Source organism: Malaclemys terrapin, chromosome 6 (genome assembly GCF_027887155.1).
Source record: "Malaclemys terrapin pileata isolate rMalTer1 chromosome 6, rMalTer1.hap1, whole genome shotgun sequence".
Classification (NCBI taxonomy): domain Eukaryota; kingdom Metazoa; phylum Chordata; order Testudines; family Emydidae; genus Malaclemys; species Malaclemys terrapin.
The window spans coordinates 28,622,781-28,635,592 of record NC_071510.1 but is presented as its reverse complement, the minus strand read 5'-3'; the positions used below and the strand labels follow the sequence as shown (position 1 = coordinate 28,635,592).

The 12,812-nt window shown below is 41.1% G+C and overlaps 1 protein-coding gene across 2 annotated transcripts in view; it reads left to right on the top strand.

The window, feature by feature from the left end:
- PSIP1 (PC4 and SRSF1 interacting protein 1) overlaps positions 1-12,812 on the top strand; it is a 61,871-nt gene that overhangs the window by 42,489 nt on the left and 6,570 nt on the right. For both annotated transcript variants that reach the window (XM_054032545.1, XM_054032544.1), the window contains exons 13-16: positions 1,836-1,906; positions 9,362-9,463; positions 9,742-9,961; positions 12,344-12,455. In XM_054032545.1, the coding sequence (XP_053888520.1) occupies positions 1,836-1,906; positions 9,362-9,463; positions 9,742-9,961; positions 12,344-12,455 (505 nt within the window). The remainder of the gene's footprint in view (positions 1-1,835; positions 1,907-9,361; positions 9,464-9,741; positions 9,962-12,343; positions 12,456-12,812) is intronic.

Sequence of the window (12,812 nt, the reverse complement as noted above, 5' to 3'; positions counted from 1 at the left end):
TTGCTACATCCTGATTTGTCTATGATTGGAGAAGGGCTCAGAATCCATAATAGAAAACTAGTCGTTTTATTTCCTTTCTGGAATTGGTCCCCTGCACTTGTACTCTTCTACACCCCCACGAGAAGCCTTTCAGAGCTTCTACAGTAGCCCTTTCAGGATCCCTTAATACAGACGATTGAGGCTGTTTAAAGGTTTGCTTTTAACAAAAATAATATAGGTGTTTCAAGACCACTTTGGGAGTTACTGGTTTGTGCGTGGTGATGTTTCAGAGACTAAGACAAATCTGAGATTCCTCCAGTATTTTATTGAAAGCTGTTTTGTCCAAATGTCTCTGAATATAAATGTATACATATACGAACAAATAATGTAGAACATACTTACAGGAAGGGGGACTCTTTCCTGGGAAGCAGTGACTTTGAAAAAGATTTGGGGGTCGATAATCGGCTGAACAGGAGCTCAAAACGCAGTGCTGTGGCCAAAAGGGCTAATGCGACTCTCGGATGCATAAACATGAATCTCAAGTAAGAGTAGAGAGGTTATTTTACTTCTGTTTGGCACTGGTGTGACTGCTGTTGGAATAGTAGGTCAAGTTCTGGTGTCCACAATTTAACAAGGATGTTGATAAATTGAAGAGGGTTTGGAGCAGAGCCACAAGAATGATTAAAGGATTAGAAAACATGCCTTATAGTGATAGACTCAAGGAGCTCAATCTATTTAGCTTAACAAAGAGAAGGTTAAGGGGTACCTTTATTAGTCTCTCAGTACCTACATAGGGAACATATACTTAATAATGGGCTCTTCAGTCTAGCAGAGAAAGGTATAACATGATCCAATGTCTGGAAGTTAAAGCTAGACAATTCAGACTGGAAATAAGGTGTAAATTTTTAATGGTGAGAGTAATGAACTGTTGTAACAACTCACCAAGGGTAGTGTTGGATTCTCCATCACTAGCAATTTTTAAAATCATAATTAGTTGTTGTTCTAAAATCTGTGCTCTAGAAATTATTTTTTGGCAGTTCTGTGGCCTGTTAAGAAGATCAGATGGTCACAATGGCCCCTTCTGGCCTGGGAATTTATGAATTGGGGGAGATGGGAGTCCTAGAAAAGTGAGAGAGAACAAATTTTCCATTTGTTTGTAGTATATCCAAAACACACACCATTTACTAACTGAAGAAAGTACAGAAGATAGTTCAGCACGTATGGATTAGTCAAAGAACCAACCCCTCCATTTCATTTTATCACTAATAAACTTTTCCTGGCAAAGCACATGCACTGTCTGCTTGCCAGACATCTTATTTGACAAATTTGAACTACTTTTTTAAGTGACCGGTTATTTCCGAGTTCCTAGAAGCACCACATGGGCAGGGTGACTCTCGCAGGAGGAGGGTCTGGCCACCTCTTTTCCTCAACTTCGTGGGGTGCCAGGCACCTTATCTAAAGGCTGTTCAAATACTTATATCTTGCTTATTATCCGGACTTCTTTTGCTTGGGTTAACAACTATATTGTATTTCCAATTATATTTTGACAATTAGACGTAGGTATGGAAAATTGTTGTAATGTGTAGCATATGCTGCTGCGGAGAACATTGCATAAATTGCCAAATATTGTCCAATTTTTTTAAAGTAATTGTGTTGCAGCACCCGATACACTAATGGTTTTGATCAAAATAGAGTACTTTATTGTTAACTGATATGGCTGCTTATCCATACATACATTTTTTTTCTTCATTCAATCAGCAATTCATGTTTGTAGAAATCTTGTTCTGAAAGCTATCCTGCATTAATAGATTTGATAGTCACTACATCATTCACATAAAATTATTTTTAATCTTTAGAAACATCAATGGATTCTCGGCTTCAAAGGATACATGCAGAAATTAAAAATTCGCTCAAAATTGACAATCTTGTAAGTATGTTGTGTTTAATAACAGGTGTATATGTACAGTGCAGTCAGCTAAAATGTTTTGGAATGGTCTGAAATATTACACAGATTGTTGCACTTAAAGGTATACCATCAGATAAACTTGCATCTTAAAAAAAATAAACCTTGACTTTAAGATTAATACTGATAGATTTTTCAAACCGAATTCTAAAATTCTAACTTACTTTTCATTATTATCTCTAAATTCTTAAAATATGCACTTCACTTACCTTGTACAAAGAAACCCAACCTGTTTTCACATTTTTCTATTATCTGTCCACTTCTAGTCCACTTTCTGGAACTGGTGCACTGTGAAGTTTGTACAGGATAATGCTGTGAAATTTGGGTTGCACAGAATGCAAGGGGATGTTTAAATCCTACTGTCACCAACTTCCAAGGTCAAAAATCATGAAATAGAGTGGGGGAGGTGGGTGAAAACCATAAAAAAAAATTTTTTAAACTAGTATTACTACTACATCCCCATATCCCATCAACTGGGGTTGGATTCTCATGCAAGAATCTATCTTCATCTGTCCAAAGTGGCACTAAGGTCCACAGTTTACTCTCTTCTTTGAAGCAATCTATCCATTGCATTCTCAGCTTTCCTCATGGTCTCTCGCCTACCTCCTTCTCCTGCCATGCTATCTTCACAGGTGCAGGTGCTCTTCATTCATCCTCTGTATGTATTTGAACCAGTGACTTTTGTCAGCCACATTACTTTGACTTCTGTCCTATTTCTTTCCTTCCAAAATCTGGCCCTTTATGTAACTTCCTTTGACTTCTTGTGACTGATGGGGAAGGTTGCTTCCCTGCTGCCTTCTCACTAGACGCTATGCTCCTTCTGTTGTCACTATATATTCCAGCAGCAGTCGGGGGGAAGAGTGCAGTTGGGCTAGAGAGGGATATGTTGTTTGGGGTCGTCCTCTGCCCTTTCCTCATTGCTCATCATAGCACTATCTGGGGAATTAAGGGAAAGGGTAGGAGAGCTGGTGTTGCGTCCAGCCCAGTGCCTGCTCCTCGTTGCTCTGTTTGCCCCACGTGAACAATCTGCAGCAGTGGTGGGCAACCTGCAGATAATGCACTGGTGGGCTGCCAGACAGTTTGTTTACATTTGCACGGCCACCCGCAGCTCCCATTGCCCGCAGTTCGCCATTCCTGGCCAATGGGAGCTGCGGAAAGTGGCACAGGCTGCAGGGACATTGTTGCCCAGCACTGATCTGCAGTCTGGAGAAGCTGACGCTGCAGCAAGCACTGCAGTGGCCTTTGCTAGTGGCAGTCTGAGCTGCAGTACAGCATTTGCAGCTCAGTCTGCCAACACTGATATCTAGTGCTTGAAGCAACAAATGCAGCATGAATTTTAGCTCAATCAGAAATCCTGGGCTGCCAGAATTTTTTTGCAAGAGACAAATAAAAATAGTCAAAAATCACAGGACTTGTGAAAATATCGCAAGAATTGGCAACCATGAAATCCAAATAAATGGTGCTTCTTCAAGTGCTTGCATATGTCCACTGTAGATGTGTGAATGTCCTACACACTGGTGCTGGAGAGTTTTACTTAGTAGTACATGTAGGGGTGGCCCCATTCACTTCTTAGATCCTTGTGCTCCATACAAGGGCAGAAAGGGCATAGCTGCCCTGCCCCTCCTTCAGTTCATTCTTACCATCCATGGACAGTGGTTGGATCATCTTGTTCCCGGTGAACAAACTTATTGCTGATTGGTCACTTACCTAATGTTACTCTTTTTGTTTTTTTCTCATCATTTGATTTTTCTTTATTCTAATTTTGTTTTAGTTTGCATTTTTTCACTTCACCGTCTTCAGGCCTCACCCAGTGCTGGGTAAGCCTATGCCAAGATCCCTAGATCTTGGCACTTTGCTCAGGTTGTTGGAAGCCCATGTCTGACGGAGACCCTCATTAACACTATATCAAATGCTTAAGCAAAGTCTGCTTGAGAGACAGGTGCATTATTCGTTGCAGTTTCAAGACCAGGATGAAAACGCTGAGGAAAGAGTGTTTTCATTACATCCTAATGGAGGTGGCACTTAGATTGGCATCAAAACCACCTAGATTGCCTAAGGGAAGATGTTTCACGACTCATTCCCAGAGCACTCCCCCAGCTGTCTATACATGGGGCCACATGAGGTCCCCATCACCAGGACTTGTCTTCCTCTAGGCCGAGGGCTTCAGAGTGTTTCCTGCCACAGAAACAAAACTAAGTTGGCATCAGGTTCCTCAAAGATCAGGAATTGGAATTCCTTCAGAGAAGGCTGGTCCAGTACTGAGGGTAGAGTGCACCCTCGGACTCTCTGCTCCCTGGTACCGGCTCATACAGCGGGACCTGAGCCATTGACTCCTGGGCCATTGAAATGGGCTATTTATTTGGCTGGGACAGATCAGACTTCTCTGATCACAGCAGGACAACCACCCATATTGGTACCAACAATGTCTGACGCTTATGGCAAAGCAAGGGACTTATGTTTGTCATTACCACTGTTGCCATTACATTAGGGTGAGGACTGGCAGCCAGTGTCAGTGCAGGTGCTGATGATGTCTGCATCAGGTCTCTCTGTTTTGGACCCACTGGCTACAAGCCAGGTGCAACCCTCTTCAACCTCATCAGTATCGGTACCAGCTCCTCCACGGCCCATGTTACTGCAGCTAGGAAGACGTTCATGCTGCCTCCGGCACTGCATTCATGATGTAGGTCTAGATCACCTTAGGAGAATGGCAGTTTCTCTTGGCATTCAGGTGGAATTAGTGGAGGAGAACATCCAGAAAGCTGGTTGACATTCTACATCGCATCCTTGTGCGAAAGGTACCCCTGCCTATACATGATGCTGTTACACTGCTCTGTAAAACACGATGGCAAATCCCTTCGTCCATCCCACTTGTGGCTAAATGACCGGAACATAAATATCCGGTTCTGTCCCAAGGATTTGAGCAGTTTTATTTACACCCTCTGCCAGGGATCGGCAACCTTTGGCCCGCGGCCCGCCAGGTTAAGCACTCTGGCGGGCCAGGCCAGTTTGTTTACCTGCCGCGTCCGCAGGTTCGGCCGATCATGGCTCCCGCTGGTCGTGGTTCACCGCTCCAGGCCAATGGGGGCTGCGAGAAGCTGCAGCCAGCACATCCCTCATCCCGCGCAGCTTCCTGCAGCCCCCATTGGACTGGGATGGCGAACCGTGGCCAGTGCCACGATCGGCCGAACCTGTGGACGCAGCAGGTAAACAAACCGGCCCAGCCCGCCAGGGTGCTTACCCTGGCGGTCCGCGGGCCTAAGTTTGCCGATTCCTGCCCTATGCCAAACTCACTAGTAGTGGCTGTGGTGAATGAAAGGGGTCATGAAGACTGGGCTAAAGCTTCCTCTAAAGAAAGTGATGCCAATAATCTTGACCTTTTTGGTAGAAAGATTTATTCGATGGTGAATTTACAGCTTCCCATTGCCAGTCTTCAGGCATTGTTGTCAAGGTACAAGTATTCCAACTGGGCGAGACACTGTTTGCAACCCAACTGCCGGAAGGTCCTAGGGAACCTTTTCTCTCTGAGCCCAAACATCTACACTTCAATTTAACTGCCCCTTAGTCTGAGCCTGAGTCAGCTGGCATGGGCCAGCTGCAGGTTTTTAATTGCAGTATAGACATACCCAGTATGATCCCTCACACCAGGCTGCACCTCAGAGTGCTACATGCATGACTCAGATCAGTATATTTCCCTCACATTCACAACTTGGACAATCATATGTGCATTCTGGATGGGGTTTTGTCACCTCTGAGCTGGTGGGTGAGTCAAGACAAAATCTGTAGGGGAGTTTCCTTTGCTCCACCTCTTCCTTCCATGACTCTGGTAATGGATGCTTCAACCATGGTCTGGGGAGAACTTCTGGGCAACCTTCAGGCCCAAGGGTTGTGGGCTGCCCACAAGGCCAAGGTTACATATAAACATTCTCAAATTGCAAAAGTTTTTTGTGCATGTCAGTGGTTCCTGCCTCATATTCAGGGAAAAACTCTCCAAGTGCTAACCGACAGCACCACAGCAGTGTTTTATGTAAACAAACGAGGAGATGCCAGGTCAGACAGCCTCTGACAGGAAGCTGTCAAGTTGTGGAATATCTGCATTCTGAGCTCGAGCATTCTGAAGGCATCTTACTTGCCAGGGGTTCAGAACAGCTTGACAGAACGCCTATGCCAATCCTTCAGTCTAGACCATGAATGGTCTCTCAACACAACCATTCTGGCTTCAGGATTCCACATAGAAGGTCTTTCATCAGTCAGTCTGTTTCTCCAATTCTGTTACAGTGTGGGCCATAGCCCCAGGTCAACCTCAGACACGTTTCTATTCCCATGGGAGAAGGACTTGTTATATATATATATATCCACCAATTCCCCCCGATTCCCAGGGTCATTCTCAAGCTAAAGCAAGATCAAGACAGAGTAATTCTTAAAGTTCCAGCCTCGCCAAGCCTGGGGCAACCATCGTATTCTAGCCTTCACAGGGTTTCCACTCGAGAGCCCTGGGTGTTATCATTAATCAGAGACCTCATCGCACAGAACCATGGGCCAGGTATTTTACCCAAATCCTCAGATGCTGTACCTCACAGCATGGTACATCAGTGGTTAAATGCCCAGGAGGGTCTCTGCTCAGCAGCAGTTCAGAAAGCCCTCCTTAATCATAGGAAACCTTCCACAAGAGTTGCTCACCTGAATAAGTGTAAATGTTCTTCAGCTGGGGTGGCCTCAGGTAATGTGCCGAGTATTTAGGCAAAGATACACTCAATCCTAGACTACCTCTTGTATCTTAAGGCGTAACATCTGTTGCCCAGCTCCATTAGAGTGCATCTGGCCATCATCTTAACATGTTACCTTCAGATCAGTGGTAAGACAGTTTTCATTCAGGCTATCGTGGCCAAGTTCCTGAAAGGCCTAACTAGATTTTCAGTCTGTCAGGGATTTGCACCAACTTGAGATTTGAATTTAGTGGTGTTGGCTCTAATGGATCCTCCTTTCAAGCCTTTAGTGTCGTGCTCATTTCTATGCGTTCCAGTGAAAGTGGCTTTCTTATTGGCCCTCACCCCAACTAGGCAAGTGAGAGAGCTGAATGTGGTAGTCACAGATCTGCCTTACACAATTTTTTACCAAAAAAAAAAAAGGTTCAGCTTAAGCCAAACAGCATGCTGACAAGGACAAGTGAAGGCGCTCCACATCCTAGATGTTTGAGCTTTAGATTTTTACCTGAACAGGACAGAGCCTTTCAGGTTTCTTCACAGCTTTTTGTTTCATTTGCAGAGCATATGAGAAGACAATCATTTACAACACAGAGACTTTCAAAATGTATTAGCAGCTTCATTGCTATGTATTATACTGCCAAAGGTGTAGCGCCTCCAGATAAGCTGATAGCATTCTCAACCAGAGTGCTTTCGGTCTTAGCAACATTTGTGGCGAATGTCCCTAGTGTGGACATATGATGTGGTCTTCTATTCGGACATACACTTTCCCACTGCATCAAGGGAGGATGCAAATGTAGGAAGAGCAGTTCTGTGGTTCCTCTTCCGATGAGACTCCAAACCCCATAACCTGGGGTTAGCAGCTTGGGAGTCACCTACAGTGTAATGGACATATGCAAGCACTCAAAGAAAAATGGTTACTCACCTTCTTGTAACTGTTGTTCAAGATACATTGCATGTGTCCATTACGTGATCTGCCCTTCTTCCCTGATGGAGTCTATCATTGGCTTCCCTGGAAAGGAACTGAAGGAAGGGCAGGGCAGCTGCACCCATGGTACTGTTAGGAAAACTCCCCGGCACAGTCTTCAGTTGTAATGGACATATGCAACACATCTCACAAGTTACAAGAGGTAAGTAACTATTTTTAATTGAAATTAACATAAAAATAATTAAAATACTTCCACTGATATTAGGTTTATAAAAAAATATGTCCAGTTCTACAAAATCTAAATCTTTGGTTTATTCTGTAGACCATTGGTTTGACTCCAAAATCAATAAAAAACATTCAACATTATCAGAGACTTTTTATTATTGAGTTAAACTTGAACTGGCTTTTTTCTTACCCTTTTTTTGTGGCAATGTTCTTATCAAGACAAGGAAAGTTGGTTGCATAATAATAATCATCTAACTGATCATGTTTATCATTAAGCAAACATGGGAAAATATAGTATATTGTGCAGAGACAATAGTCCTGACTTTTTCCCTCCCAGCTTAGAGCTGGACAGAAGTTTTTGGATAAATAGCTTATTTGCCAAAAAAGCAGGTTCAACTGACCCAAAACTATTTACAGATTTGACATGAATTTGCTGAATACTTTTGGCACACAGTGTTTTTTGGGGGGAACTTAGGTAATAGTCACAAAATGGCTAGAGAATGCAGTGGTCACCCACATTGCAGGAGAGTGCCCTAGCCCGTGGGCTATTCTGGTGTGGCTCTTTCTCAGTCTGTTCCGTTGAAGTTGTTTGATAGTATAATTTATTGGAGCAGGAACATGAACTTGGGTGTTCCTCCTATGTGAGTGCCCTAACCAACAGGCTATAAATTCATCCTTTTCTTCTTTCTCTCCCTTCCTCCCTCCCTTGCTCCATTGACTATTCAGGTTATTCATACAAAGTGGAGTGGCTTCAACAGAGAGAGATTAAGAAGGACCCACCCAAGACTATCCTATAGCCCTAATAGGTTTGGATTCTCACCTGGGAGGTGAATCCCTTCTCCATAGCAGGGAGTAGCCCATAATAAACTCTTCACCCGTCAGCACAGGTGCTAAAAGTCTGTATTAAGATGCAGAATATTATCAAAGACTTATGCTGGCAGATGGATCTTCTTAGTTCCAATCCAGATATAAAAGTTGGAGTCTCTCTCTGAGGAAAAGGAAACAAAGGGCTGACACAGGGATCCTGCAGGGAAGCTTTAGTACAAACTGAATGTGGGGAGAAACTTTAGGTCAACATTTTCATACTTAAGCATTGAAGTATTGAATTCATGGAAGCAACAGAAAGCATAGAATGAAGTTTTGTTTTAAGTACTTTCATAGTATACAGGGAACTTTTTAGGGAAAAAAGTTAGGATTTGAGACGAACTGCTTTGTGTTGAAACAAGTGGTTAAGTTTGAGTTAGATTTTACTGTATGTTCTTGTACTATAAACGTATGAAGTACTCTCTTTGGTGGGAAAAGTTTGGAATTTAGTTTGTGTCAAACATTAATTTTCTCATTTGTAGATTTTTTTGTTGAGTATACAAATTTAAGGGGTTTGCGTTTATGTACATTGTTATAAATTCCAAACTACTGGTAAGACTTTTAAACTAATATTCTGTGTATATATATTTTAGTACTGCTGATAAGTAATATCAGAAACCAAGGCTTATAAATTTTAAACAAACATATAAAAGCTAAAGTTAAGTTCAAGTTGACACTTGAAACTGGCTTCTTATTTAACAGGATGTGAATAGATGTATTGAGGCCCTAGATGAGCTATCTTCGCTTCAGGTCACAATGCAGCAAGCTCAAAAGCACACAGAGATGATCTTGACACTAAAGAAAGTAAGGTTTGCAACTTCATCCTAAACAGCATAATATATTGCATCTTTATCCTAAAAGTATAATGTATTGTCTATTCTCTTGAGTTCTCATTTAAGCTGATTCAATTAATTGGACCTTGTGAAAGTTCCTGTTTTGTTGAAGTCTGATTATAGTTTAGTGGGTTAAGCATTTTAATTGCACTTAGTTTAATATGAAGGATGAGGAAATATTTGTTTAAAAAAAAAAAACTTGTGCACATCCTATATTTATTTTGTTACATCTCACACATGTATCTTCAGATACGGAAGTTCAAAGTTAGCCAGGTTATCATGGAGAAATCCACTATGCTGTACAACAAGTTCAAGACCATGTTTCTGGTTGGGGAAGGAGATTCTGTCCTTTCACAAGTGCTGAATAAATCACTTGCTGAGCAAAAACAGCATGAGGAAGCAAATAAAAGCAAAGAACAGTGGAAGAAAGGACAAAACAAGAAAATGGAAAAAGAAAAAGAGCAAACAGGTATGTGGTGGTGTCCTCAAACTTCTCCCTGGAGAGCTTAACAACATTACCCCAGACAGTCAACTGGTGCATGGAAATAGTTTCTGTTTTCCGTAAACCCATGTTGATTGGCATTAATTAATATTTCCCTTCTTTAACTCTTTTATTAATCAAGTCCCATATTAATTGTTCCATTAGCCCAGGATTGCTGACAGATCTATAATTAACCAGGTCATCCCATTTACCCTTTTTACATTTTAGCACAGTAGATTTTTTCCAGTCCTCTTGGAATACTAGGAGAGTTCCAGACTTACTGAAAATCTACATTAGCTCCTCAGCCAGCACTTTCACAACTCTTGAATGCAGGTATCTGGACCTGCTGAATTAAAAATGTCTAGCTTTAATAGCTTCTGTTTAATGTTCTCCGAAGTTACTAGTGAAATGGAAAGTATTTCATCATCATGATGATATATGATTACATCATCTGGCTCTTTCCCAGATACAGAACAGTAATATTTATTGCACACTTCCACTTTTTCTGCATTATTATGGACAGTTCTGCCATTTCCATCTAGTAATGGGGCAATCTTATTGTTAGAATTAGTTTTGTTCCTAATATATTTGAAATATTCCTTAATATCTATCTATGGCCAGCAGAGTTAAAGAAAATATTTATTTTCTACAAATCCTAACTTCTGATTTATATTCCATACTATTAACTTCCCCTTTCTTCTGTGGGGAGTCAAGGTGTGAAAATTTGCTTTCACGTTCTCTCTAAGCCAGGTTGTTTTTAAACTTCCTTCTTGCTATTGGGATTGTTGCTTTTTGAGCATGTAGTAAATGTTCTTCAGCAGTTCCCAGTTATTCACGTTTTACCGTTTAAATTCTCTCTCCCAACTGATTTGGCTCATAATTGTTTCAGCTTTGAGACATTGGCCATTTTATAGCACCAATTGTGTTTATTACAGGTTTGGACTTTATTCTGGGCTCACATAAAAAAGTACGATCAAGTCATGATCACTTGAACATAAGCCACCACTAATTTTTAGTTGTGTGATCAATTCTTTTTTCTCTCTCCAAATAAGATCTAATACAGAATTCCCCCATATTGGATTCAACACTTTTTGATTAGGAAACTATTGTGTACAATACAGTAAAAGCTGTGATTTCCGACACTTTATCAACCAGAAAGCTCTATTAACCGTCATTTCTGATATCTCCCAATACAAATCTTCAGTCTAGTAACTGGGACTAGCATACTGCCCAGGAGGATTGCACATTCTGCACTTTACTTTTATGCAAAAGAGGAAGACGACAAGTAAGCAAGCTGATATCAGGAATTCATTCAAAAAAGCAGCTTCCAGGGTGTGTCATAGGGTCATCTCCACCTCCTCCTCCCCCTCCCCTCCCCCTCCCCCCCCCCCCAACGCCCGGTTCAGTAATACCAACTAGGTTGATATTGTCCACTTAGTCAAATTGTGGCAAAACTTTTGGTACAGATGTCCATCTTCCTCATTAGTAGCTACTTTCAATACGGCTTGACCCAGTCACAGGAGATACTTAACATTTTCACTGTTTAGGCCACCAATCCTAATAAAGAACACAAAAGAAGTACTTGGTTTCTTTATCATGCTTACCTTTTTATTTTTGCTTTCTCATCATTTCCAGCAAAATACTGGAGGAACAGATTATTTAGAGGATGACAGGGTTCTCAGGCTGTCACAATTTTTTAATAATATTTGAAATTTCATCAGTAAATCAGCTTCATACTCTTCTTCCTCACTGCAGCTTCTCCACATACCTGTCCCTCCTGTAGAAACTGTCCTCCATTTCAAGTGGAGGGGGAGCCTACTGCAATTCCATAGTAAAAATAGTTGTCCTTGGTATCTCCAGTCTGGCCAAACCCAATAAGAACTGGAAATCTTCAAATTGTTCTCTTGATATTTCCAACGTAACTTTTGTAAAGCTCTTACTTCTGAACTTATAGACTTTTCCAAACCTCCTTGAGTTTTTATTTGGGAATGTGTGTTGTGAAGTACAAGAACAAAGATTGCTGAAAGTAGTTTTCAGCAATAATTTATATACCTAATGTTTATGATATTTTAGGTATTCTTTATAAAATGGGGAATGCTTGCGGTTTTTATTTAAATATTCAAGGAAGTTATGAGGCTGAATTGGGTATATAAAATAGGCCAAAACCTAATGAAACGTGTCACAATACTAGCTTTTTCTTTTTAGATACTATTTCAGTTTAAAGTTTCAGGACTAAGCATGACAAACTCCCACAACACAGAAGTTGATGCTAGCCATAAAAGGATTCTGTGGTAACTTAAAGTTTTGCTTTTTGTCTACTTAATGCACTATGCTGACATGGTGGAGTCTTTTTGCTTTGTAATTTCAAAGGTTCAAAGATACTGAACGGAGGGCCTGATGCTCAAGACAGTAACCAGACACAGCACAATGGAGACAGCACTGAAGAAAAAAGAGACAAGCATGAAGTCGGCACTAAGAAAAAGTGAGGGTAGTTTTAATCTTTGTAACAATGAATTATACTTGTTCCTCTGTTTTAGAAGGCTTTTTTAAAAAGGCTTTTTTTAAAAAGGAGTAATAAAACTTAGCAATATTGTTAAGTTACTACTTAAGTCATGTTTTGGATACTTGACTGATATTTTACAAGGTTTTCCCTAAGGATTGTAGGGAAACAGTGCCAAGTCAATATTTGTCTCAACGTTCAAACTAAAAGTGAGGAAAAAAACCTGTAGGATAAAAATAAATGCTTCGGACTCTTATTTTGATATTTCTTAGTCTAGAAGGTCGGGGCTGATTTTACAGAAAGTAAAGGTAGAGGACAGACCGTTTCAGGTATGACAAT